This window comes from Schistocerca nitens, chromosome 9 (genome assembly GCF_023898315.1).
Source record: "Schistocerca nitens isolate TAMUIC-IGC-003100 chromosome 9, iqSchNite1.1, whole genome shotgun sequence".
NCBI lineage: Eukaryota > Metazoa > Arthropoda > Insecta > Orthoptera > Acrididae > Schistocerca > Schistocerca nitens.
This window is the reverse complement of record NC_064622.1, coordinates 428,410,790-428,438,225: the sequence shown is the minus strand read 5'-3', so window position 1 is coordinate 428,438,225 and position 27,436 is coordinate 428,410,790. Positions and strand designations below refer to the sequence as shown.

Sequence of the window (27,436 nt, the reverse complement as noted above, 5' to 3'; positions counted from 1 at the left end):
TGCGGCCTGTGTACGTGTGCATGGTGATCATATCCAATATTGATGTCGGGGTACATGCGCAAAAACCAGTAGCGTTTTGTAGCACATGTGTTTCGGCACGGTTTCTCAACTTATCACCAATACCGTGGACTTACAGATCTGTGTCGTGTGTGTTTCCTATGTACCTATGCTATTAGCGTCAGTTTTGTGTAGCATGAGTGTCGATGTAAACCAAAGGTGGTATGTGGTTAAGCGAAATGAGAATAAAAGTTAACATTGTGTTCGCGGTCCATAGGATTACGTTATTAATAATCACTTGAAGATTCTTCGTGCTACGAAGCGGTGCAACGTGCAGAGCAGAGTGAGGTGCGACGGCAGCAGGCAGAGGCCGGCGTAGTTAACTCTGCACAGCGTGTTTGGAGGGTCAGCTTCCGCACATCAAGACCAGTGTTGCAGCCCACTGCTACGAGAATCAGCGGCAGTGCGTCGAGGAATATAAGTGTTGTGCTGCTTATAGCAGTCTAAGATTTGTAATTCGAACATTAGGATGACTGGAGAAATGGAAATGAGATACGCTCTGAGAAGTATGTCACAGAAGTGGTGATCCACTGCTGGGACAGATACAAATAACCGATGGTGACATCAGTTATGGTTTAGTGATATGTCGACTGTGCTCACAAATAACCAACGCGAAAATTTATAGTCAAACTTCGGTGACGAGTCCGAAACAGAAACTCTAATAACTAATAATTACACTGATAATTCTGAAGTAGCCATGAATGATTTCACTGAAAATGTAAAGTTAACTAATACTGAGGGCAGTGGAAACGTTGATTCAGTAGCAAGCAATGATAACGTAAATCCAGGAGTTGTAGTACCCAGACGAAACGAAATGATTAATTGGAATGACGCTGCTAGAGAACACGACTATGACGTTGACATTACTAATGAGCCAATAGTTGAGTTACGTACATTAAGTCATGGTACAACATTAGCTGACACCTTACCAACTAGGGATGATGATCAGGATCTGAGGTCTGTGCTAAAATTGATTTCGTAAGAACAAAGAGTGGTACGTAAAGCACAAAAGGAAAGTAAAGAGGAATTAAGAAAATCACAACAGGAGATAGGTAAGATATTAAAAGAAGTAAATGTAGGAATAGATCAATTTAATTTGGAACAAAAGATCACATATCTTGAAGCTAAAACCGAGGGATGTTGCAGGAAAATAATTTATGAAACAAAATAATGGGGTAAAAAATTAGAAGTTTGTAAGTCAGAAATAAATCAAAGGGTGGACCACGAAATTAAGAAGTTACACAAGAATTTGCAGGATCAAAATGAGGTGATAGAAACAACAATTAATGAAATTATTACTGTAAGATAAGAGGAAAGCAAAGCTACCAGAGAATGTCGGGGTAAAAGTACTATACAGTGGAATAATATACAAAGTATCAAAAACGGCCATGAAATACTTAATCGCAATATTTCACATGTAGATCCTCTTGTAAAGGCAACACAATTGGGTTTCAAGACAAATTGAGAGAAAAGAGCAAAAGGTTCTTCCTGAGATGCAAGACAAAATAGGAAATGAAGTTAAAGTAGAAATTTGGTGTGAACAAGAAAGAAGAAATGTGTTATCCAAGTAAATGACGTGACAAAATATATACAAATTTCATCATATCTCTAGTATGGGAACTATACACACAGTAGCCTCTATTAAACAGTTTGATGGCATCTTTCCTGAAAACATGACAGAACAGTAGAAAATAAAATTCGTGGCCAGAAGGTTAGAAGGCAAAGCAATATCGTGGGGAACTGGTCAGTAACACATGTAAAACACATAAGGAATTCGTGCAAGCATTTTTTAATCATTACATGTCTACTAGCACTCCAAACAATGTTAGGAACGAAGTTTTTGAGGGCAGAAGCTATGCAAGTAGTCTTTGTAGCAACTATAAGGAATTTTTCCATTATTGCTGGGAAAAGAACTAATACATAACCGACATATTAAGAGAATCTGACCTAACAGAAATTATAATACTTAAATTCCCAGTATCAGTACAAAAGAAGTTAATCAATGTAAATAAAAGAAATGTCAATCACCTAATGCGCGCCGGCCTGTGTGACCGTGCGGTTCTAGGCGCTTCAGTCTGTAACCGCGTAACCGCTACGGTCGCAGGTTCGAATCCTGCCTCGGGCATGGATGTGTGTGATGTCCTTAGGTTAGTTAGGTTTAAGTAGTTCTAAGTTCTAGGGGTCTGATGACCACATATGTTAATTCCCATAGTGCTCAGAGCCACCTAATGCGCTTGCTGGAGCAATTAGACGCGTTGTCTGGAAACAGGCAACTACCGGACCGTTGGAGAAAGAACAGGTTTCGGATACACCGTCGTAATGACAGAGAGCAAAGTTGAAACAAAGGTACGAACCTAAATGACGAACGGCGCAACTGGGGGGAAAACAGACAATCACTTCACAGTCGCAGTCTGTCCAGAAGAGGGAGAGGCACTTTTCAAAGGGGTACGAACAGAGGAGGTTACTATGGTGGAAACAGGCAGTGGTGGTGTAAGTTTCTATGGGACCAAACTGCTGAGGTCATCGGTCCCTAGGCGTGGATATCCCGCGAGTGTGGTACAATCGCGAACGGACGAATGTAATGGATCATTAGTAACATTATTATTTTATGATGAAAGGGACGGAGTCAAAAAAGCATGATGAATGAAGACGGCAGGAATTGAAGGAAATGTACCAACCAACAATTGAAATTGGAGTACAAAACAAGAAAACAAATTATTGCTATCCTAGATTCAGGTGCCGAAATTAGTACTGCTTCTAGCAATGTATATGAAGAAATGAAGAAGCATACAGATGTTCCCGAGTTATCAGTGCAAGGAGTTAAAATGGTCACAGCATGTGGATCTACAAGTAGAATGATAAAGAAGCAGATTTTAATAGAATTTGAAATGCAAAATAGATCATTTTCACTGAAAGCCGTGTTGTTTCCTGGACTGTGCGTCAATTTGAGTTTTGGGACAGATTGGCTAATAGCTAATAGGGCAATGCTAGATTTTTCAGAGGGTGTAATGTCCACCCTGGTAGCTGAGTGGTCAGCGCGATGGAGTCATACCTAAGGGCCCAGGTTTGATTCCCGGCTGGGTCGGAGATTTTCTCCACTCAGGGACTGGGTGTTGTGTTGACCCTATCATCATCATTCCACCCCCATCGACACGAAAGACGCCGAAGTTGCGTCAACTCGAAAGACTTGCACCAGGCGAATGGTCTACCCGAAAGGAGGCCCTAGCCACACAGCATTTTCATTAGAGGATGTAATGAGGATAAGAAATGAACAGGAGCAACACGTATTTAAATTTACTGGAAATGAGGCTACATAAAATACAGGTGATGATGCAAGAGTACAGATCATAAGGGAACAGATATGCTCCAACTATGAACCAAAAGAAAGTGTAAGTTTGTACGTGGGGGTTGCCCGAGATGAAGTATAGAGGTTAAAATCAAGGAAAAGTTGAAAGTATTGAGGGATTAAGTGAGGCAGAGGCACACAAATTAAAAAAAAAACACTACTACAGCAACATAAAACATTTTCAAAGAAACCATGGTGCATGAAGTATTATGAATATGATTTCCACGTAAAACCACATGATACGGTTAGGTTTGGACCGTGTTCCATTCCGTTGGCGAAAAGAGAAGCAGTAGATAAAGAGATGAAGAAAATGGTTGGATGGAGAATTAGCGAGCAATTTCAGAGTTATTATTGCAATTCCCTTGTAATAGTGCCAAAGAAAGATGGCTCAGTACGCATAACTTTGAATCCTAGAATCTTAAACAAAGTCATTTTGCCACATATGGATGGGCCTTAGGCACTAGAGGGAGCTGTACTGAAGTTCAATGGCGTCAGGATATTAACAAGCCAGCTTCTGGCAGGTCCCACTAGCAGAAAACTGTAGAAAGTTTATCTCATTTGTTTACATGGGACGAAGTTACCAGTTCAGAGTATTGCCATTTGCCTTGAAGATCTCGACAGCTGCTATCATATGTATTTTATATAAGGTGCTTTTTGCATTTTAACTGCAACCAGCATTATTTCCCTAGTAATGTGTTGAGATGTTTCTCTTCCTAGCAGTTGCATGTGCCTTCCAAGACCCGGATGTCCACTGTAAGATTTATTGTTAAATAGCCAAACCGCCTTTTTGTTCTCAATCCAGAAAGCCTATTCGAAAGAGATGACTTGTCCTCTCTCAATATTTTGTCTTGAACACTGACACAGCAATCAGCGCACACTCGCATAAGGAAATAAATATACAGATTTTAGCTATGAAAGCAGGCTGGGTTCAGAGTTGTGTAAAGTTGTTCACCGTCAAGCCATATTGAGCAAACGTGATGAATACTAAAAGTCCTTGCACCATGTCAACATAAAAGCATAATGGTGTTTCACATTGGTAGCATAAAAACATTAATCAAACAGTACTTGACATGGTGGACATAGCACTGGCTAATTTTATTATTTCACGTGATTGACCACACCTTGATGGAGTTGTGAGACGAATCAATGTGGGGTTAGGGTTACCTCTGAGGACAGCCAACTTTGCTCACGTTTCTCTGGTGCCTGTTCGGACTATCAACAGACAGGGCTTCACTAGGCATGTCCTACACCTAAACAGGACTGGGAAGGGAAGATTGGTACAGGTAATTCATGAAAGTATAGGGGTGGATCTCGGGCCACACAAGATCAAATACCTGTCATAGGTAGGAAAAGTAGGTCTTTTTTAGGATAAATCCAGACAACAGGTTTCCCTGACTAAAGAGTATCTACAGAACTTTAAAATATACTGAAACGATCACTCACAAGACAGATTTTAACACCTCAAACAGCACATGTACCAGATGTCACAAAGAGAAACAAACCACTGGAAAGAGTAACATGAGGTATTTCACAGACTTAACAATCCTCCATCAAAACATGCAATCAATAAAAAATAAAACACAACTATTAGAAGTTGAGCTCCAATCTTTGAACTGCACAGTTGTTTGTATTACTGAGCACTGGCGCAGAGACACAGAAATCCAACATGTAGTATTATCATTGTATGAAAAGGCAAACTCTTACTGCAGAACTACTTCAAGGGGTGGAGGATCATGCATTTATATCAGAAAAGGAACACAGTTCAAATCAAGACATGACCTTAGTACTGTAAGTGAAGAGAAACACTTTGAAATATCAGCTATTGAATTAACACGGCTTGATATCACCAAGGAATCCTGTATCTCCCAGTGGTAGGGTGGACACTTTTTTCAATAAGTTAACAGAAGTTCTAGATAAAGTCTCAAGTACAAAGATCAATATAATTCTGTGCAGGGACATTAACATCAACACTAACTTCATAAATGAATCCAGCAACACCTTCATAAACATCTTTCCAAGTGCAACAAGGGTTACCACAACGACTTCATCAATAATTGACCATGTGCCCACAAATATGGACAGGGAAAAATGTGATGTATCTGTGAATGATCTGACTATCAGACCACCTCTGTCAAATAACAACAGTAAAGTCAGGCATCGAATCATTCCCTAAACTATGAACCTTCAAACGACATCTATCAGAAATCAAAAGATTTTTCAAAAGAACTAGAAAAACAAAGCTGGGAAGAAGTGTATAAGGAAACCAATGTGAATATGAAATTCTCTAAATTCTCCACAATGTTTAATTGAACATTGAAAAGGCATTTCCAAAAGTATGCATGTCTGTATCCACATCTCAAAAAAACAAATGGATAACAGCAGGTATTAAGAAGTCCTCCCAAACACTTAAACACCTCAGTTCCGTGAAAAAGATTCACAATGAACCAGAATTCTTAAATTTCTATCATAGATACAAAAAAATCTATAGGAAGGTGCTGATTGAGGCAAAAAAGTCATTTAATGACAAAATAATATATAATGCAGAGAATAAAACCAAAGCAGACTGGGATGTTATAAAAAAGGAAATGGGGAGAGGCAAACAAACACAGAATAACATACTGCTAAGGGGGGGGGGGGGGGGATAAAGTAATAAATGATCCACAGCACTTGGAAAACTATGTAAACAAGCATTTTTCAAGTATTGTAGAGAAGTTACAGCAAAAATTCCCCCAAACAAATATAACAACTGTTAATAACGTTGCACTAAATACAATGATGTTACTTCCAACCACAGAGAATGAAATCGGTAAAACAATTCAGAAACTGAAAAATAAAGAGCCAGCAGGCTTAGATGAAGTACCAATGTGTGTACTGAAACAATGCATAGGTATTATAAAAGGCCCCTTAACAAATATAATAAATGAATCTTTCACATCAGGAACATTTCCAGTGCAGTTAAAACAGGCAAGAGTTGTAGGTTTGTATAAGAAAGGTAATGCAGAAGACATAAAAAATTACTAGCCCATTTCCCTGCTGTCAGCGTTCTCAAAAATAATGGAAGCAATGATGAAAGACAGATTAACGAATTACCTGAACAAATACAATCTTTTAAGCAAATCACAGTTTGGTTTCTGAAGTGGAAAAAATATGGATTCAGCCATAGTAGAATTCACAAAAATTGTACTTGATGCTCTTGATAAAGATTAGTGTGTCACAGGCATATTTTTGGATGTTTCAAAGGCGTTTAATACACTCGACCACAAGATTCTATTAAATAAATTAGAAGCATTAGGAATACGAGGGGTAGCTAACGGCTGGTTTTCAACATACCTAAAATATAGGTTACAAAGAGTAGAAGTAACACATACTTCAAATAGAGGTAAACATTTAGTAAAACACTTATCACAATCAAAATACTTTAATATAAGGGTTCCGCAAGGTAGCATATTAGCACCAATACTGTTCCTGATATACATCAATGACTTTCCAAGTAGTGTTACTCATGGTGAAAGAATCCTCTTCGCTGATGACAGCAATATTATAGTCACTGAGAAAACAAGAGAACTCCTTGCTGAGAAAGCAAATGAAACTATCAAGGACGTTTATGATTGGTCAATAAGTAAGTAAGTGACATTGAACATAAAGAAAAATAATGCCACGAATTTCAGTTTGAAGAGGAAAAATGACAATGTTAAATGTAGATGGCACCTCTATAGACTGTGTAACAAATGCAAAATTTCTAGGAATGAATACTGATTCTCAGTTGAAGTGGAGTGAACACACAAAGGTACTTGCAAGAGAATGTCATCAGCATGTTATGCCCTTAGAATCCTATCATCAATGTGTAACATGTAGTGTCTTTTAGTTACATATTATTCATACTTACACTCAATTCTTAGCTATGGAAATCGTTTTTGAGGAACAAATACACCAACATGAACACAATTTTCAAACTCCAGAAAAGAGCCATGAGAATAAAACACTAGTCGAGCTCATTTTAAAGATGTGTTCAGAACACTGGGGATTTTAACTGCTCCATGTGAATACATTTACCAGTCAGTCGTACAAATCAAAAATAACATTGGTAATTACTGCATAAACAGCTCTGCCCATGACCACACAACAAGAGATAGACTCAACTTACATTTACCAAGACAAAATAAATATAAAACTCAAAACAGCATTTTCTACCAAGGAATAAAACTGCACAATAAATTACCAAAAGAGATTAAAGGGATTGCCAAAATACACTTATTTAAAAAGGCAGCTAAAAAGTACCTTTTATGCAATACATTTTATACATTGAACGATTACTTAGCTAAAACAAAGTAGGGGTTTGATAAAGAATGTTATACAAATAAATAATAATAATAATGATTATAAAATATCCAACATTCCACATAACAAATATGCTTTATGTTTTTTCATGTGTTTTTCCTTTCTAGAAATTTACCCCCAAGCTATGCATAGCACAATCTAACACCTCTTCCTCTTTCTGAGCTCAACATCTCACTCATTATGGAGGGATGCTGACTCAGGTTTTCAGGATAGCAAATGGGAAGTTGCAGTACAGAAAATGGCCCAGAGATCACCAGTGTGTGTGTGTGTGTGTGTGTGTGTGTGTGTGTAGTGAGTGTAGTGTTATGAAACAATGTGTGTATAGTGTGTGCAGTGACTGAAAATGAGATATGAATGAACAACGTGGCATTACATTATTTAATAAGTTATTTTTAAGAAAAGTATAGTAAGCAAAGAGTAAATCTAATGATTGTCTCTAACTAGAAGTCTGTAAATGTATGTGTGTACGAGTTAGCTTATTTTAAATTGATCTGAATTTGTAACTACTTTGACATGTCCTATATCCTCGTAAAAAGAGATCTACAGATGAATAAAGCTTCTACTACTACTACTACTACTACTACTACTACTAAAAACTTTCGGCATTCCTTTGCTTCGAACTGTGAGTTACGTGTATTAATCTTGTACAAAATAAATAGAGGATGGGGCAGATGAGGGATAAATAGGTGTGGAGGATTGTGGTCCAGACCCCATGTGCTGCCAGAAAGGAGCTTGAGGAGGCGGAGTTGAGAGTGTGCCTTGGCTTGGATCGTCCAGAGAGGGGGGTATAGAAGAAGCGACGGTCAAGGGTGACGCCAAGGTACGTGAGGGTAGGGTAAGGTTATTAGGACGGCCATACATGGTGAGATAAAAATCAGGGAGGCGGAAAGAAGTGGAGGTTCTGCCTACAATGATCGCCTGTGTTTTGGAAGGATTGACCTTGTGCAGCCACTGGTTACACCAAGTTGTGAACTGGAGAAGGTGCTGGGAGCGTTGCAGGGTGGGGGCGAGGATAAGGAAGGCGGTGTCATCGACGTATTGGAGAAGGTGTAAGGGGGGTGAAAGCTGTGGCATGTCTGCCATGTAAAGAAGGTAGAGAATAGGGGATAGGACAGAACCTTGGGTCACACTCGCGGAGGAGTGGAAGGTGTAGGAATCCGTGTTATGGATGGTGACATAGGAGAAATAGGTGCTGACATGTTGCGGATAGCTAGTAGCCACTGACGTTCTTCTGTACGAGTACTATGTTTATAATATTGCAACTAGAAAACTTCTTTCATGTTATATTGGTTAGGACGCATGTACGCTGTTAATAACAGCAGCTCAGTGTCTTATTTTCATTGTACTTAAAATCTGTACGAAGTGGCACAGAGATCAGTACTCTCAACATCCGTCATGGATTGGTAAATCACACCAACGACCTATCTTGGTGATATCTGGCACCATCTATGAACTATTCAATAAGTAATATAAGCCTCATACCTTCCCGCCTGATTATATATACAAGTCAATGTCAGTAATTACAGCATACATCATTCGCCTTCTAGTTGTATTTAAATTTTGTGTGTCTGATTTAGCCTGTGTTTTCAGAGATTAAGAAAACAATTGGCTCACAAGGGGTGAACCAAGAATTTGTATATCTTATAATGTTTACAGTTAAACGTGGCATTAAGCTACTACAGCAACGTCAATAATCTTACCTCTATTTTATTTTATTTTATTGTATTCCTACGCAACATTTAAATTTTATTAGAGACCGTAATTGCTTTATTATGAAAGTTATGTATCGGCAGAGGGCGTCACACAGGTAACTGATGTGGTATCTGCAAAGTATACTTTCAGTACACAAAGACATTAATCAACTGTGGCAAGAACCTCAACAACAGGTGTACAAGTACTAGACCATGCTTAACAGTTCCGAAATACTGGTACATAATTTAGTTCACAAGCTATGTAGGCTACTTCATGAGTTGTAATTTTTGTATACTACGCTTTTACTATGTACTTGTTGCATTCTTAGTATTTGTAATGGCTAGTCACTAGCCAAAATTTGGATATGTTATAATAAAACTAAGATTTTGAGCGTTCCTTTCCATGTTTCTTTTTTTTTTTTTAATTACATAACTGCTACTGAACGAAAACTCCAGATTACAGGTGTAGGAAAATCAAAATGTACATCTCTTAGAAATTATTTATCGTCACCTTTACGAAGACAGGAATAAGATATAAAAATATCATAAAAACTTTTATTAATGTCTTTCACTTGTCTTACATGAAGTGTATAAATTCCTCTGAAAGTATAATTCACTTTTATTCAAATACATAATTATTTTAGAGTACAATTGACAAAGTAGATATTCGAGTAACCTGAGAGGAAATGGGTTCTCACAGTTTCCAAATCAGAATAATCACTTTTCTGTTGTCCAAAGATACTATTTACTTTCACACAAATATTCACGCACAACATATAGGAACTTAGAGAAGCAAGGCCTGACTACACAGAAACTTGCCATCAGATATAATACAAGAGATGAGGACCACGTGACGATATGTTGCTATTGTGGTATCGAGGTAGACTGGACTTATGTATTTGAAAAGATGAAGGCATTGCAGACTGTTTAAAGTTATGTGAGGAAAAACGAACGGATCACGTTTTAATTGGAACATTTTCTTATTTCCTGTACCATCAACACAGTTCAGAAATTGATTGGAGGACTAGTAGGAATACCAGGAGACTGACAGTGCACTGATTCTTTCATAAAGAACAACAAGATTCAGAGACTTAAAAAGAAAATGAAAGCATTAGTAAGCAAAATATGTAAGAAGCACTGGAGCGATGGTTGGGTACAGAAAGGCCGCATCTATAAGAACAGAAGAGAGAACGTGTGCCAAAAGCAGGAAATAACACTAAGGAAAACTGACAGGGCTAATTTAACACAAACGTGAATCCATAAATGGTGGCACTTACAGGACGCAGTGGGAACTGCTACTGGACGAAAACTTCACGTCATATTTTCGTGCGTCATCCGTTACCAGTAATAATATTACTGCAACAAGTGCACTTCGTTCAGATTCATTGGCGCAAAAATTAAAAAGAATAGGTCTGTCTCTTTCTCAGTGCGGAATGCTGGCAACGATGAAAGTAAGTTGTTGGAAAGGGCACAAATAAAAAATCTACAGCATAAAAACTGTGTTATAAGCATTTTAAGTCGGGTGATACTTACACTACTACTGAAATAATGTCAACACAGGACACTCAGCAATCACTAACTCACAGTGTATTAATTTCCACGTCACAAAATTCCGTGTGATATCTACTACTGCGAAACAGAGCAGGATGATAATGTATTGCAATAAGTATATACAAAATATATTCTTTCTGAACTTTATAAGTGGAAATCTGTGTTGAATGGAGAGGTACTGGAACGACTGTTAAACATAAATATTCTGTGGAATACATGTAGTCGGTAAGAAAAACAAAGGTACTATGAAGATGACCAATATGTCTGCCAAAGGTGAAGTGACTTTTTAAGAAGTGGTTGTCGATTATTGTTTGATAAGTCTTGACCACTGAGTATTGCGTGTGTTGCTCTTAGATGACAAAGAACTTCCGCGGCAGTTGAGTAAAGAGACTGGAAGTATGTTCTCTGTTTCAAAGTAAATTGGTGCAGGCCGAAATATTTGCGCGCAGGTAATATGCTTGTAATTCATTAGATGCAATGTATTATATACCTAAAACGATTCTAATCGGTCACTAACCAAACAAGTAAATTCTGTCGTAAATAGTAAATGTGCAGTAAACGATAGTTGTGGTACGCCATACCGACACCCGCAAAGTACGCAGATCAACAGACTATATTTGCTGCCTTCTGCACGTGAAAGTCCTTCAGTCTAGACGTTCATAGCTAACGATGTTAGTTCCTATTGTGACAATCGGCAAAAAATGTTGTCTTACTAGTTACATACACATTACGCGCTCTTTTATCCAATGTGACCGTCACATGTGAAGGAAGTGAGATCATATAGGGACGTGGAAGCTACCTGACAGTTTTCAAGTATGAAACATCGATTTAAGCATACGTTGATAAAATTCTTCTTAGAATCTCACGTTAAGGGCTTAACAACCCACCAGAGATTGGCGGGTGCTCCTCGGCCATTGTCAATTCTCCCATCCCCGTGACATCATGTACTCGTACACAAGCATAAGTTTGTAAATGCTACTGTACTAATGTTTGAAACTAATATTCAGTACAGAGCATTACAGAAGTACCATTCACGTCCACACGCGCTTGTATTTTCACAAGATATTGTCTGTCAGTGGTGATTTGCCGTCAGTTGTAGCTGCTCACTAACAAAACGATCCAGCTGGACGGCTTCAGATAATCTGTCACTGAATCAAATTCTAGGTGCACTGTTTCTTGGAAATACTTTGAGCACACGTTTTTGGCATATTCGTTGACACTGTGGATCCTGAGGTCCTAAAGTGTCACCTAGAGCCTTTATCACAGTAAGTAACAGAGTCCACTCAACACTCGGACGAAGACGTTGATGGCATTAGATCCAGCGAACTGTATGCGCACTTAGGTTTATGTGTCGTACGCCGCCTGTTGAAGATGACGGCAGTCACCCCTAGAATGAAGGCAGAGCCGCCTAGTGTCGTCATGAAGAAGCTCATCCACAGCTGCAACTCAGGGAGGATGTTCACAGTGAAATACATCAGGTAGTAGATGTACCCCGGCAGGCTCACCTGGTGCTGAAACAAACGGGTTCTCAAAATTTAGGCTATAAATACAACAAAAGTTTAGAAAGCAGTAACACCAGTAAGAATGATTGTTATTTTATCCAATGTGAATCTAGCTGAACTTCGCATCAATTAACGGTTGTCAATGAAGAATGCAACTTGCGACAAATAGGCTTAAAGGGTTTTACTGTAAGGAAATTGGGGCTTTCAAGCTATCGCGTCCATCTTGAGACAGCCAACTTTCTTATTACTGTAATGTATTCTTCAACAGTATGTCGGCCACTACTGCACTGTATTGAAATATTTGATTATTTGGCGTCACTTTACACTATTTTATCAGAAATATACAGACAGCAATTCATGGTCATTGCTATGGATTGACTCCTTCCTTTCCACTTGTGACTGCTTGAACCTTGCTGGGGAAACGTCTGTGAGGTGTATGAATGTCTATGCAGGTAGAGCAGACCATTCTTCGTCAAGAGTCAAAACCAATGAAGGTAGTGATGGTGGACGCTAGGACCTGGAGTGATTCCGAACGTTTTAGCTCGTTCCAAAGGTGTTCCACAAGGTTCAGGTCTGGAATCTGAATGGGCCAGTCCATTTCGGGAATGTTACTGTCCACAAACCATTGCCCAACAATTGCTGCTTTATGACAGGTAACACACTGCTAGGCTGAAACAATCATCGTCTCCGCAATACGTCTCATAAAATGTGTTCCTACCCTTTCACATTTAACGTTTTGTCAAGGACTGTAATACATCAGTAGATCTAATTACTAATGAGGGCTTACCGAATCTAACTGGGGAGAAAGGGCAGGATTTGAGTAAAATGTGGTGTAGGCTAAGGTATGAAGGAATATTAATTTGGTAATGGAGGGATGTATGATGGGTAACAATTGTAGGAGACTTAGCATTGACTAAAACTGGCTAATTCAAAAGGATTTATGTTCCAGAAAGTATCTGGAGATGAAGAGACTAGCATGAGATAGACACGTGTAGAGACGTACACCAAACAATTCTTTGGAATGGAAACCACAATGACAGCAAAATAACAAATTTGAAATTGTTCCTCATGGCTCCTATAATTCAATTATGTCTGGGCTGCTGGAAATACGAACGCTATTGCTTAACCACTGAAGAAAGTACTAATATTCAGTGGTTTCCAATTGTGATCCAGTTCCTGTTTTAAATGTTTGACAATTACAAAGAGTAATTATCCTCATTTTGTATTAAGCACTTACATCAGATGACATATCAATTCAAATTTTATGGAGGCATTATACTTACATATTCTGCCCAGAACATTGGAACCGCGAGGTCGCTGAACCTTTGCAGCTTAGGCATCCCAGATAGTCGTCTTACAATTAAATTTGACTGACTTCTTGCACAACTTTCCATAGGTATTCCGGTAATCTGCAACAAAATATAAAGAATGCAGAAACATTTTCACATCTTACAACACAACTTCTCACCATGAATAATGCATGAAATATATATATATATATATATTGTTTACAGCATAAGAAATATCATAGTTCGCAAAGAAGACATTTGGAGTGATCCCTTCTGTTTTGGAAGTATTTTTAGTTATTTTGTTATGAACTGATACATGTTATCTTTCAACAGAGTAAACAGACTTAACATACGTTTTTAGTGGGGTCCGCTTTTAGCAAAATACAATTTTGTTTTTGTCCCAGATATTTTTCACTGCAATTGCAGTGCACCAGTGTTTTTTTTATTATTATGGCTGTTAAACATAAGGAATGTTCTTTACCGTTTAAATACATATAAATATTAGTTTCTAAATCGTAATTACAAGTTTTTGGAGAGCATATAAAATTGTATATTCACACCTCCTTACCAAATGGTGTGATTTTCCTGCTGTATTACGTTTTTACAGTGATTGTTTTTCTTTACAGTTTGTCACCTGCAACTATATACAACTTAATGTAGGCACAACATTTACGCTAAAATTACGATTTCTAAACTGTTGTGGCTATGCCTGAAATTAATAATTCATGTTAAAAGTTGTGTGTGTGTTTATCTATTTACATTGATTCACTTACGGATCCTTTTTTCGTCATTTCGCCATCTGCTTCATTGTCAAATTAGATGTATAGACTTGTCCCTGTTACTGTTACTGTCACTGTTTACCAGGTGTAATAACAATACGGCAGACAGTGGAACAGTAGAAGGTGTGAAAACGAGAGGGCAGAGAGTGGAACAGTTGAAGATGTCACAGGCGGTTATTTTGAATTACTCAGAGAGGTGTGGTGTGTGTGTGCGTGTGTGTGTGTGTGTGTGTGTGTGTGTGTGTAAGTGTGCGTGTGTGAGAAGAAAGAGGGGGTGGGAGAGAGAGAGGGGGGGGGGGGGAGGGAGAGAGTAGGTTTGAGGATTTATCATTATTATCCTTATATACAAAATTCTCTTGTCACAGTGGTACTTGTCATAATCCTCCGAAACGGCTCGATCGATTCTGATGAAATTTTGCATGTATATTCGGTAGGTCTGAGAGTCTGTTTTAATCTATTTTTCATGCCCCTAAGTGATAAGGGTGGTGCGTCCCAAAAAAATTTTCTTATTTTTTGGAAAGAACTTTTTATTATTATTTTTTGATGACGTGAAATTACAAAATACACACAATCCTAAATTTTCATCCTTCTACCACCAACCCTTATTTTTAATAGCGATTATAGTAATTTAATAATTTTCAACCACAGTCGATAACTGATCAATTATCAGTTGTTTTATCAGTCGAAAAAAGAAACTCAAAGTGAAACACACACACACACACGCGCGCATGAATTATTAATTTCAGCCATAGCCATAACAGTTTAGAAAGCGTAATTTTTGCTTAATGTTGTGCCTACATTAAGTTGGATATAGTTGCAGGTGACAAACTGTAAAGGATAACAGTCACTGTAAAAACGTAATACAGCAGAAAAACTACACCATGTGGTAAGAAGGTATGAATACACAATTTTATGTGCTCTTCAAACACCTGTAATTACTATTTAGAAACTAATATTTATATTTAAACAGTAAAGAATACTCTTTATGTTTAACAGTCATAATAATAAAAAACCCACTACAGCTACATCTACATTTATACTCCGCAAGCCACCCAACGGTGTGTGGCGGAGGGCACTTTACGTGCCACTGTCATTACCTCCCTTTCCTGTTCCAGTCGCGTATGGTTCGCGGGAAGAACGACTGTCTGAAAGCCTCCGTGCGCGCTCGAATCTCTCTACTTTGGACTTACATTCGTGATCTCCTCGGGAGGTATAAGTAGGGGGAAGCAATATATTCGATACCTCATCCAGAAACGCACCGTCTCGAAACCTGGCGAGCAAGCTACACAGCGATGCAGAGCGCCTCTCTTGCAGTGTCTGCCACTTGAGTTTATTAAACATCTCCGTAACGCTATCACGGTTACCAAATAACCCTGTGACGAAACGCGCCGCTCTTCTTTGGATCTTCTCTATCTCCTCCGTCAACCCGATCTGGTACGGATCCCACACTGATGAGCAATACTCGAGTATAGGTCGAGCGAGTGTTTTGTAAGTCACCTCCTTTGTTGATGGACTACATTTTCTAAGCACTCTCCCAATGAATCTCAACCTGGTACCCGCCTTACCAACAATTAATTTTATATGATCATTCCACTTCAAATCGTTCCGCACGCATACTCCGAGATATTTTACAGAAGTAACTGCTACCAGTGTTTGTTCCGCTATCATATAATCATACAATAAAGGATCCTTCTTTCTATGTATTCGCAATACATTACATTTGTCTATGTTAAGGGACAGTTGCCACTCCCTGCTCCAAGTGCCTATCCGCTGCAGATCTTCCTGCATTTCGCTACAATTTTCTAATGCTGCAACTTCTCTGTATACTACAGCATCATCCGCGAAAAGCCGCATGGAACTTCCGACACTATCTACTAGATATATATATTGTGAAAAGCAATGGTCCCATAACACTCCCCTGTATCACGCCAGAGGTTACTTTAACGTCTGTAGACGTCTCTCCATTGATAACAACATGCTGTGTTCTGTTTGCTAAAAACTCTTCAATCCAGCCACACAGCTGGTCTGATATTCCGTAGGCTCTTACTTTGTTTATCAGGCGACAGTGCGGAACTGTATCGAACGCTTTCCGGAAGAAAATAGCATCTACCTGGGAGCCTGTATCTAATATTTTCTGGGTCTCATGAACAAAGAAAGCGAGTTGGGTCTCACACGATCGCTGTTTCCGGAATCCATGTTGATTCCTACATAGTAGATTCTGGGTTTCCAAAAACGACATGATACTCGAGCAAAAAACATGTTCTAAAATTCTACAACAGATCGACGTCAGAGATATAGGTCTATAGTTTTGCGCATCTGCTCGACGACCCTTCTTGAAGACTGGGACTACCTGTGCTCTTTTCCAATCATTTGGAACCCTCCGTTCCTCCAGAGACTTGCGGTACACGGCTGTTAGAAGTGGGGCAAGTTCTTTCACGTACTCTGTGTAGAATCGAATTGGTATCCCGTCAGGTCCAGTGGACTTTCCTCTGTTGAGTGATTCCAGTTGCTTTTCTATTCCTTGGACACTTATTTCGATGTCAGCCATTTTTTCGTTTGTGCGAGGATTTAGAGAAGGAACTGCAGTGCGGTCTTCCTCTATGAAACAGCTTTGGAAAAAGGTGTTTAGTATTTCAGCTTTACGCGTGTCATCCTCTGTTTCAATGCCATCATCATCCCGGAGTGTCTGGATATGTTGTTTCGAGCCACTTACTGATTTAACGTAAGACCAGAACTTCCTAGGATTTTCTGTCAAGTCGGTACATAGAATTTTACTTTCGAATTCACTGAACGCTTCACGCATAGCCCTCCTTACGCTAACTTTGATATCGTTTAGATTCTGTTTGTCTGAGAGGTTTTGGCTGCGTTTAAACTTGGAGTGAAGCTCTCTTTGCTTTCGCAGTAGTTTCCTAACTTTGTTGTTGTACCACGGTGGGTTTTTCCCGTCCCTCACAGTTTTACTCGGCACGTACCTGTCTAAAACACATTTTACGATTGCCTTGAACTTTTTCCATAAACACTCAACATTGTCAGTGTCGGAACAGAAATTTTCGTTTTGATCTGTTAGGTAGTCTGAAATCTGCCTTCTATTACTCTTGCTAAACAGATAAACCTTCCTCCCTTTTTTTTTATATTCCTATTAACTTCCATATTCAGGGATGCTGCAACGGCCTTATGATCACTGATTCCCTGTTCTGCACATACAGAGTCGAAAAGTTCGGGTCTGTTTGTTATCAGTAGGTCCAAGATGTTATCTCCACGAGTCGGTTCTCTGTTTAATTGCTCGAGGTAATTTTCGGATAGTGCACTCAGTATAATGTCACTCGATGCTCTGTCCCTACCACTCACGATGCTGCCACTGCAGTGAAACTTGTCTGGGTCAAAAAGAAAATCGTGTTTCGCTAATGGGGGTTGCCACTCAAAAACATATGTTATTGTTAAAGCAAACACAAACTACACAGCTTCAACATCAAGATGATAGACTTTATACAATTCATAAAACTAAGCCAATTGAAAATTATGTCAAAATACTAATATAAACTTTGCAAAATAGTGGAAAAACTGTTAGAAGTGGACCTAGGAGAAGATTAGTTTACATTCTGGAGAAATGCAGGAAAATATGAGGGAATACTCTCCCTACAACTTCTATTTGAATATTGGTTAACCAGATGCAAACCTACATCAATGGCACTTGTGGTAAGTTTTCCAGAGTGTTGACTGAAATACACTCATTAAAATTCAGAAGGGAGCAGTGATAAAATGCAGGGAGTGAAAGGTTCTTTACAAATTCTACAGATAGATTCAAAAGGTGTGCAGTGGTAGCAGTGAGTGAGAAGGGAATGAGGCAGGGTTATAATCTAAGCCCAATGTTATTCGACCTGTATATTGAACGGTTAGTGAAGAAAACTAAAGGAAAATATGGAGAAGGAATTAAGTTCATGGATAAGAAATAAACACTTGGAGATTTGAGAAAAACACTGTAATACTGACACAGACAGCAAATGACTTGGAAGAGCAGCTGGATAGAAACAGCAATGTCTTAACAGAGGGATATAAGAGGAAAATAAAAAAAAGTAAAGAAGGGTAATGGAATGTAGTCGAATTCAGTCAGGCGATGCTTGGGGGAAATTGCTAGGAAATTAGACATCAAAAGCAGTAGATGGGTTTGCTATTTGGACAGTTAAATAAATGATGATGATCAAAATAGTGGGGGTATGAAATGGAGATTGACAATGGTATGAAAAGCATTTCTAAAGAAGAGCCATTTGTTAACGTAGAATTAGATGTAAGTGTTAGGAAATATTTACTGTAGTTACTGGATGATTAATTGTTATTGGATGATAAACAGCCCAGACAAGAAAAGATTTAGAAATTTTATGCTATAGAGGAATACAGAAGACTAGCTGGGTAGATAATGAAACTAATGAGGCGGTCCTGAATAGAATTAGAGAGAAAAGAAGTTCGCGACACAATGTGACTTAATCAAGAGATCAGTTGATCAGACACATTCTGAGACATCAAGGGACCATCATCAGTTAAGAAATGGAGGGGTGTGTGGGGGGTAAAAATTGTAGAAAGAAATGAATACAGGAAGCGTGTTATAATCGATTTAAATTACAGCAGGTATTAGGAGATGAAGAGGCTTCCCTAGTATAGAGCAGCATGGATTCTTCCATCAGACCAGTCTCTGGACTGGAGACGATGACGACGACAACAACAACACCACCTTGAGATATAGAATGAAATGTTGAAGACAAAAAGAAGTATTTCATGGAACAGTATATAAAGATGACCAAGTTAATTTTATTGAGGGGATTTATGGGACAAAATTATTACTGTAACATTTGAGCAGAGCAGAGGAAATGTTTGAAACTTTTGATTATTGCTCCAGTAGCTTACTGCCCATAAACAACTTAGTATACAATAACTATGAACTTATTAACGAGAATATTTCCAAAATATGGAGAAAGATAGAAACCTATATTAGGTAATGACATTTCTTAAGGAATATTAGACTTTTCTGGGAATGGAATAATAAATATATGTTATGAAAATAAAACATGTGAAATACTAAGACAGACTCATTGGATTAGTATTTTAGCAGGAAGTTCTTGATAACATCGAAAAAGTATTGAATAATCTGTGAGTATTAGAGATAAAACACTGAGAAAGATAAATAGTTGTTATTGCTTATAAAAATCAAATGAGGTGGTAAATATGAATAATCGAGAAAAAATAGTTCTTATTATAAAATTAGCTGCTACTGTTGTTACTGTTTCCTTTCATCTATTGTCGGTAAAGGAATGATGTTTGCAAATTAGAGAAAAATTGTTTAACAAGGGAGCTACACATTGCTTCATTTTGCATCATTTACGAGTTTGACTGACTGATCAGTCTCATTAACACTTATTTCAAGGTCAGAAGAATGTAAACATCAGATGTCAGTACTACTTTCGTTTCGAGTTTTTCACATGATACAGAAGGTATCTTGAATTAATGAACATTTTATGGCTATAGGATTAATTAAGGCATAACCCCCACTACATTTAATTCTTTCTCTTGATTGTGTTGCTTAATGTAATCAGAATGTTCGGTACGTAAAAGTGTGACTCCACATGCAACAGTTGCTATTTCTTGCGGTCTTCACTCGATGGAGCCACAGAGATGTTGTGAAGCATATAGTAATGATAGATAGCTGATATAAATTTTCAGTGTTACATTATAATATGGAGTGAAAGTCGTCTAATTACGTTCTGAGAAATTAAATTTTCAGTATGGTATAAAGAATGCGTTCGATAACTACAATCGATACTTGCAGTAAGTTTTCAATTTTCTAGAAAAGAATCCAGTTTGGTATTAGACATTCGAGAAGCACAATCGATATCGATGGTACCCTTTTGGCTTTTTAGTGGTGCGGATGATTAAATTGCATCCAGAAAGCAAAAGTGTTACAATTTCTTCTATTACTGTAAAAAATTACTAGGTCAAATGCCCATGATTTTTTTACAGAAAGGAATCCCCACATCACTTATAACAGTAAGATATGCTATCAGTCACTTCTAGAAAATCAAAATCCGTATTAAGATAGCCACTGAAGACCACCATCTTCCTTTCACACATTCCTTTCCCCCACACAGGGCACACACTGTTGAATAACAAAGTACTTTCTCAATATCTTAATAGATCTGGTATTTAAAGATATTTTTAAATTTTCCTTATTGTTCATCTGAAAATGATTTTATCAGACATGGAAACTATGACTGGGAAGAGAAGGCAATAAAAAATAATGTAATGATGAAACTGGAGCTTCTCAATATATGTACTCTCTCTGAACCTTTTATTTTTAAGCAAAATAATTTGTGAGATTTGAATTTTAGGTGCAGCAGTAATTAGTGAATTAGCAGACAGAATAAAAATATTTTTAACAGGTAATCACCCACAAAAGTCGCATTAGTCATCACAGAGAACCTTCCATAAATATTAAAATTCTGTGCAATACCTCTAGTCGAACCAGAGTTCTAATGTCTTCCAGCAAAAAGTACTATCTGAGTGACTGATATCATTGCACATCTCCCCTATTATCAAATTTACACCATACAGTGGACGAATTAATAAATTTTTTTCAGAAAACAAGGGCGATAATGGTTATGTACAAGAATTCCCTTTCTAAATATTAGACAAAAATAATAAAAAGAATGCTAACAACTTTTATCAAAGCCTCCTCAGTAATACAAAAATTTTAGAAACATCTAAGATAAAAGAAATAACTTAAAGGTGAAAATTTAGAAACAATGGAAGAGTAAATAACTATCACAGCAAAAGCGCAACAAAACAAGCCTGCTGGGGTACACAAGTTAAATGAATATGTAGAGAACTTGGAGCAAGATTAACAGTATCATCTAGCAATAAAAAGCAGTAAATGATGCCCACACTGGTTAAGCTTAGCACTCATGACTATATGAAATAATTATTCATATTTTTCTGCTATCAGTTTATTTCTACATGGATTTAAACAGTATACACTTAATACAATGTGGCAGTCTTGTACTACATTTATGACAATCTCTTCATAACAGTGATGTATCTGAAACTGGCAGTTGGTAACTGGCAGCATTTGTTGCACACTGGCGGGTCCTAAGTCTATTCTGTAAGAGCTGAAAAATTTTGAGTTTTTTTAATTCGGATATCTTATTAAGGACATTATCCTAATTTTTCTGTATTATGCAAGAATATTTACGTTTTCAGCCATGGTATCCATTCTCTTACATTCTGGTTTTGCACAAAATTTCAAAAGTGCCTTCGATTTTCGAACTGTGGACAGTGTCTGTAATTATGCTGCTACTGCTTATTTATTACATTTCTTCAGTATGTAGCAGTCTGTATGTTTCTTACATCAAGTTCTGAAAGACTGTCAGGCTTATTTGTCGCATTGGCTGCATGCAATTTAGTAAATGGTATAACTAATATGTGACTGGCGGTTCTATTTTGCGAATCAGCTTTCTACTTAGGAAGCATGGAGGAATATGACTCAAGACAGCAATCAGCAAAGGAAGCTTGATAATTAATGAATGGGAAGCAAGCTGCCTACGAATAAATACATAGATAAGAACAGTAACATCGATAAATTTTTATTACTAGTTCTAAATGCAGCAGACATCTCATTAAATCAGACTGAAACAGCACTGTTAAATCAGGGCACGAAGACTAGCGCAAATCCAAATAACAATCACAACAATACAAAATATACCATATGCTTACTAATATATCTACATTACTTGCAAAACTTAATAACTCAGGACAAAGAGTGCTAGGTCACAAGGACAGTGAAAGAATACAAAGACACATAACATTAAAGCAACAAATGCAAATAATATTGAGATAAATGCACTTAAATCCATCAGTAACAATCTGTAGAATCAGGAGGCCTTGGCTGCCAAAGCTGATAAAGGCTCCACAGTGGTAATTATTCTGAAAAATAATTATATACTGGAAACAACTAAATTCTTTGCAAACAACCACATACCACATTTTAAGCTGAAATAAACAAGTGACTCAGCAGAAGAAACTTCCTCTCCACTAATAACGATGTATGTGACCTTACTGAATGAATCCCACAGCCTCTACGCTCAGACTACATCCAAAAATTCATAAGATCATCATAATGATCAAATCTATTGTCAACACAATTAATACCCTAACTCACAAATTAATGAGAGGTTTACGTGGCTTGCTAGTTGAAAAACACATACTTAATAATCTTATTCCACAAAGAGAACTAGACATATAATAGTATGAATGAGCTGACTATAGCATCTCAAGGTAAGTTTTTATCCCTACACATTGCAAAATTCCACAGCAGTACAGTGGTGAAGCGTCCATTAAGATTCTGAGACTGAACCTAGCCAAAAAATTCCAGATTAATTCGTCCAAATTTTAATTTAATTTAATCTAATCTGGTTACGTATCCTCGTAAATGTTTTCAAATATTTAACGTTTGCATTTCGGATGTGCACCCACCAGTAAACTGCATTAGTCCTCTACGTTCGCAACCAATAGCACATCCGAATTCCATTCTTGTTAGCAACATGTGCAGTAAGCCCATTTCTGTCACGTGACGGAATGAGGTTTCTACAGCGTGGATACATGTTTCAGAAGCTGGTGTTTGATTTTATTCTGCTTCTCGCCAGTAGGTGAATACATGCCTAAGTGGAATGACAAGTAATTGAGCAGTTCCCCAACAGATAGTGCCATTTCGTGACGTCCAGTACGTTAGCAGAAAACCGGTCAGAATGAGAGACCATTAACTCTTAATTTAAGTGATTATTTAAATAAGAAAGAACAAAAAGACAGTCATAATCCATAGAATATAAATGTGAATGCATCATTGGATGTTGCTGCAAGGTGATGGAAGATAATCTATATATTTTTATTGATCCTCAGATTGAAATTTAGTAGCCTTTCTTATTTCAAACTGTGATAGTTCTGCAGCGTATCTGTAGGTTTTCATATCAACAGTACTAGATGTGCTTGTGGTGAAAGCTGGAACATGAATTCTGTTGTTACAATGCAGTAAGCATTGGTAGTGATTAACTGATAAGTGAAGTATATTTCGTTGTGCTCTGTGATGTGTGAGGTGTCATCGTATATTTGTCTTGTCATTGTGTTTCCGAAATGAAAACTATAAGGTGTCTAATATTTAAATTAGTATCTTGTAATGCATAATATTGCTGACTACCAAAAATTGCGTTCATTTCATCACAAGGTCCACTGAATTCTATAATTGAAAACCCCGCACTCTTCCCTCGTCTTTCTTTGGAAGATGAAATCGTGTAAAAAGAACGAAAGCCTACGCCAAGTCTGTCTATTAAAAAATCTTACGCAAATGTGTTAAACGTTTCCAAACACAATGTCACATTGCAAAACCGTCTTTAAGTGGTAGCGTTGTAAGAAACAAACTTTTTTTGTTTTTGCAGTGTACTATTTGGAATAGGTAATGACGGTTTTGTATGGCATAAGTGGGGGGGTAGGTGAAGAGTGTCTTTAACATTTCCTTTAGAATTTGAATTTTCAGTTCACATATAATAGAAGCTATTCAACAGAATCATGTAGGTACAGTAAGTACTCAGAACGTTGTTTCAGATGGAACACTCCTGGAAGTTTTGAAACATAATGGGAAGCTTTATCAAAACAGAAGTATAACGATGAGACTTATTGCGGCTGTTTGCCTTTTAGCACGACAAGTTAGTTCTTCGAAATCATGACAAAGTTGAGGTATACGTAAATAAATGAAATTATTTACAACTTGGGATTTCTTGGAAGAAGAGGAAGAACCATACAGGAATGGTCATTCAGTATCTGATGGAGTATTTAAAAAGCACTTTCTTTGTCACACAGAATGAGTTAATAACTTGTATTATGGATGTTGTTAAACAACAAATTTCAAGTGATGTCAAAAGCAGTCCTCTTGTATCAGTACAGACCGACGAAACAACAGAGGTCTCAAATTACAAATCAGATTAAATGTATGAGAGATTCGTAGGATTTTATGACGGATCCAAACACCGGGATGCACAAGCCACAGCCACTGTTTTGCTGCAGGTGCTAAGCAGTTGGAATATTGACAAAAACATATTAGTATCACAAAAGACAGCAGCAGTGCAATGGCAGGGAAACATTACGGTATCCATTCTATTGTGAAACAAACATATCCTCGGGATCTCTTTATCCACTGCTACTCACATCGGTGAAACCTAGTCGTCCACTCTGCTTGTAAAAAATTACGCAAGAAAAAATTTTTGTGGCAAATGTATTAGGTTTCATGGAATTTGTATCCGTTCCAGTAAAAGAAGCGAACTTCTGATGGAAAGCGGCTTTAAACTAAATCGTTTATAACGCCGGAAATGCATATTCTCCTACTTTCATCTATTGTACTGTAAATTTTTTCCTTATTTTGTTACCTGAAGAAATGACATTTCTGTGTCTTTATATGTTGCAATTGTTTTACAGTTATATGCTTTTATGTCGATGTATAATTGGTTTGTTTTGTAAATATTATTTGTATTTTTGCGCTTGGTCTTGCCTAGGGAAAACTATGCTATCGAACGATTACATCGATAGGTCGTGTGGAGAACCAAAGTGTTTAGGATCTTGGGTAGTGTTAACTCTGCCACTTGTAGCGCGGACAGGAGGGAGTGTGGCTGGCGTAGGGCGGTGGAGCAGGTGCGTTGAGTGACGCTCCCGCGAGTTGCCGCGCTTTCGGGGTTTGGCAGCATGTAATTGCGCTCGGCTTGCTACGATAGTTTCTGGCACTGTGTCGCGGATGGGAAACATTAGCTCGCACACATCAAAAGCCCGTTTCGCCTGGTGAACGTGTCGAGAAGAATTCGCGCCAACATCCAGCTTCTGCAATAAAGACAGCCGACAATAAGTGATTGTCGCCACCTCCTCGAGCGACGACTTCAAACCTTCAATCAACCAACAAGGAAGACTGGAAGCACGTTAAGTTTTAGAACTGTATGGCAGACCTCAACTTTTCAAACTGTTCCATTTGCATCACTAGATTACAGTAACCTAGCATGAACCTTTGTTGCTGATTGTCCCAATTGCATTACCAAGCAGGGTAACTTCTTTTTCCGAAATGAACCTAAGTGTCGTTGAAACTCAAACGCCAGCATTAAAGTAATATCATTTAATTTCACTGCTTTAATTACAAAGTTCAGTTAAAGTATTCATATCTGGCTACAATAACCAAACAGAACTATATTTAGATTGCACAAGCACAAATTAAGCGTGCGAGTTTTGTTGCGATATTTCAGCTTACATGTGACTGCAGCTCAGCTTGGTACATAAATTTTACTATTGTTAATTGTTCAAAATCATTTAATCCAAGTTCAAAGTCAAATCTCTTATTTCTAAATCGTGTAGATTCAATTTGCTTTTGAGATGATTGTTGAGGTAGCCCAAGACTAATCTTATTTTATTTAATTTCGTATTGCTACAGAAACAAAGTTCACTACTAATTTCAGTCACTAAATGAACTTTCTATTTTCCGGTTTTATTAATTCTTTTGCTAAATTACGTCAGAGTCTAGCGAAATTTATTACTTCTGACAGACATTCAGTTTCCACGCAACACGTGTCAACCTTTAGTTGCCACGCTTTTAGTGCTAATTATATGTGCATTAACCTTTCTTTTTCAGTTATTATAGTAATTGTCCATAGGACTGGCGACCGTCGTTTTTTCCGAATCACAAATATCTAATTAACGCCAGTTAATTGTTAACGTAACGAGAGCACATTTACTTTCTTTATTAACTTTACCCTTTTTCAAAATTAATTTCCACCAATTTCATTTGCATTTTTCCTTTCATTTAGATGCAACCCTTCCTCCCCTCTTTGCCAACAGATTAACTTCAGTGACGATTGCTTTTCCCAAATTTCCATTACGTACACGAGGTTTAATTTTTCACTGTCATTAAGGTCGATAAGTGAGGGAGAGGTTACACGTTCTTGTGAAAAATGGTGGAATTTTCATTCACGCGCTGTACAAATCATTGGTCTTCACTATACAGACCTGAGAGCAGCATTTACTAATGTGATAAACAGTTAACGGTGAGATAATTCTCTTCATCAAGCAGTTGGGCTAAATAGTATACTGGATGACCAAACTTTTCTTTTTCTACTGCAGCTGTGCAGTTCGATTATCCAGCATACAAGTATCTTGTCTCACATCTTGCAAAGTATAATTGCAGATATAAGACTGTAAGCTCGAAACTTAAAACTGTATTAACACTGTTGAAAGATTAGGAAGTGTGGAAATTATTCTGAAATGCACATTGGAAGCTACGAGCCTTACAAATCAGCAGGTATAACTGAAATTAATTTTAACGGAGCAGAAACAAGTATTCAGGAACTGAGGTGTCTAGCATTCGAAATAATTGACGCAGTAGTAGAAAAAATAAAAACTAGATTCCAGTACTGTAGTGAAACAGATTTTATAGAACTAGTAAATGAACACAAGTTCTCAGAATATAGTAAGCAAGACAATTTCCCGATACATGAAGTTCAAAAACTACTTAAAACACATCCTTTCTTTGAAAGTGAAAAACCCAAAGGGCAGTTCGCGTTTATTTGCATCACTGACGATAAACGTCTACAGCCTCACGACCTTCTGAAATTCTATAAACAATGGATTAAAAAATGTGTTCTCAGAATGCGTGAAAATTGGTTTGCTCTTACAATTCTAGCAACCATAGATTCTCGTGAAAGACACAGGAGTACATTAGAATGCGTTAAAATTTACTTTCGCAACACAAAGACAAATGCCAGACTGTCAAACTTGGCGATATTGGCTACAGAGAAATCTTTAGCGAAAAGGGAGGAAT

The 27,436-nt window shown here is 37.7% G+C and overlaps 1 protein-coding gene across 1 annotated transcript in view; it reads right to left on the bottom strand.

The window, feature by feature from the left end:
• Positions 1 to 9,973: 9,973 nt before the first annotated feature.
• Positions 9,974 to 27,436, bottom strand: part of LOC126203316 (scavenger receptor class B member 1-like) — a 390,661-nt gene continuing 373,198 nt past the window's right edge. Inside the window, exons 9-10 of the mRNA XM_049937582.1 lie at positions 13,769 to 13,894; positions 9,974 to 12,494 (exon numbers count right to left, since the gene is read on the bottom strand). Of these exons, the coding sequence (XP_049793539.1) occupies positions 12,267 to 12,494; positions 13,769 to 13,894 (354 nt within the window). The 3' untranslated portion in view covers positions 9,974 to 12,266. The remainder of the gene's footprint in view (positions 12,495 to 13,768; positions 13,895 to 27,436) is intronic.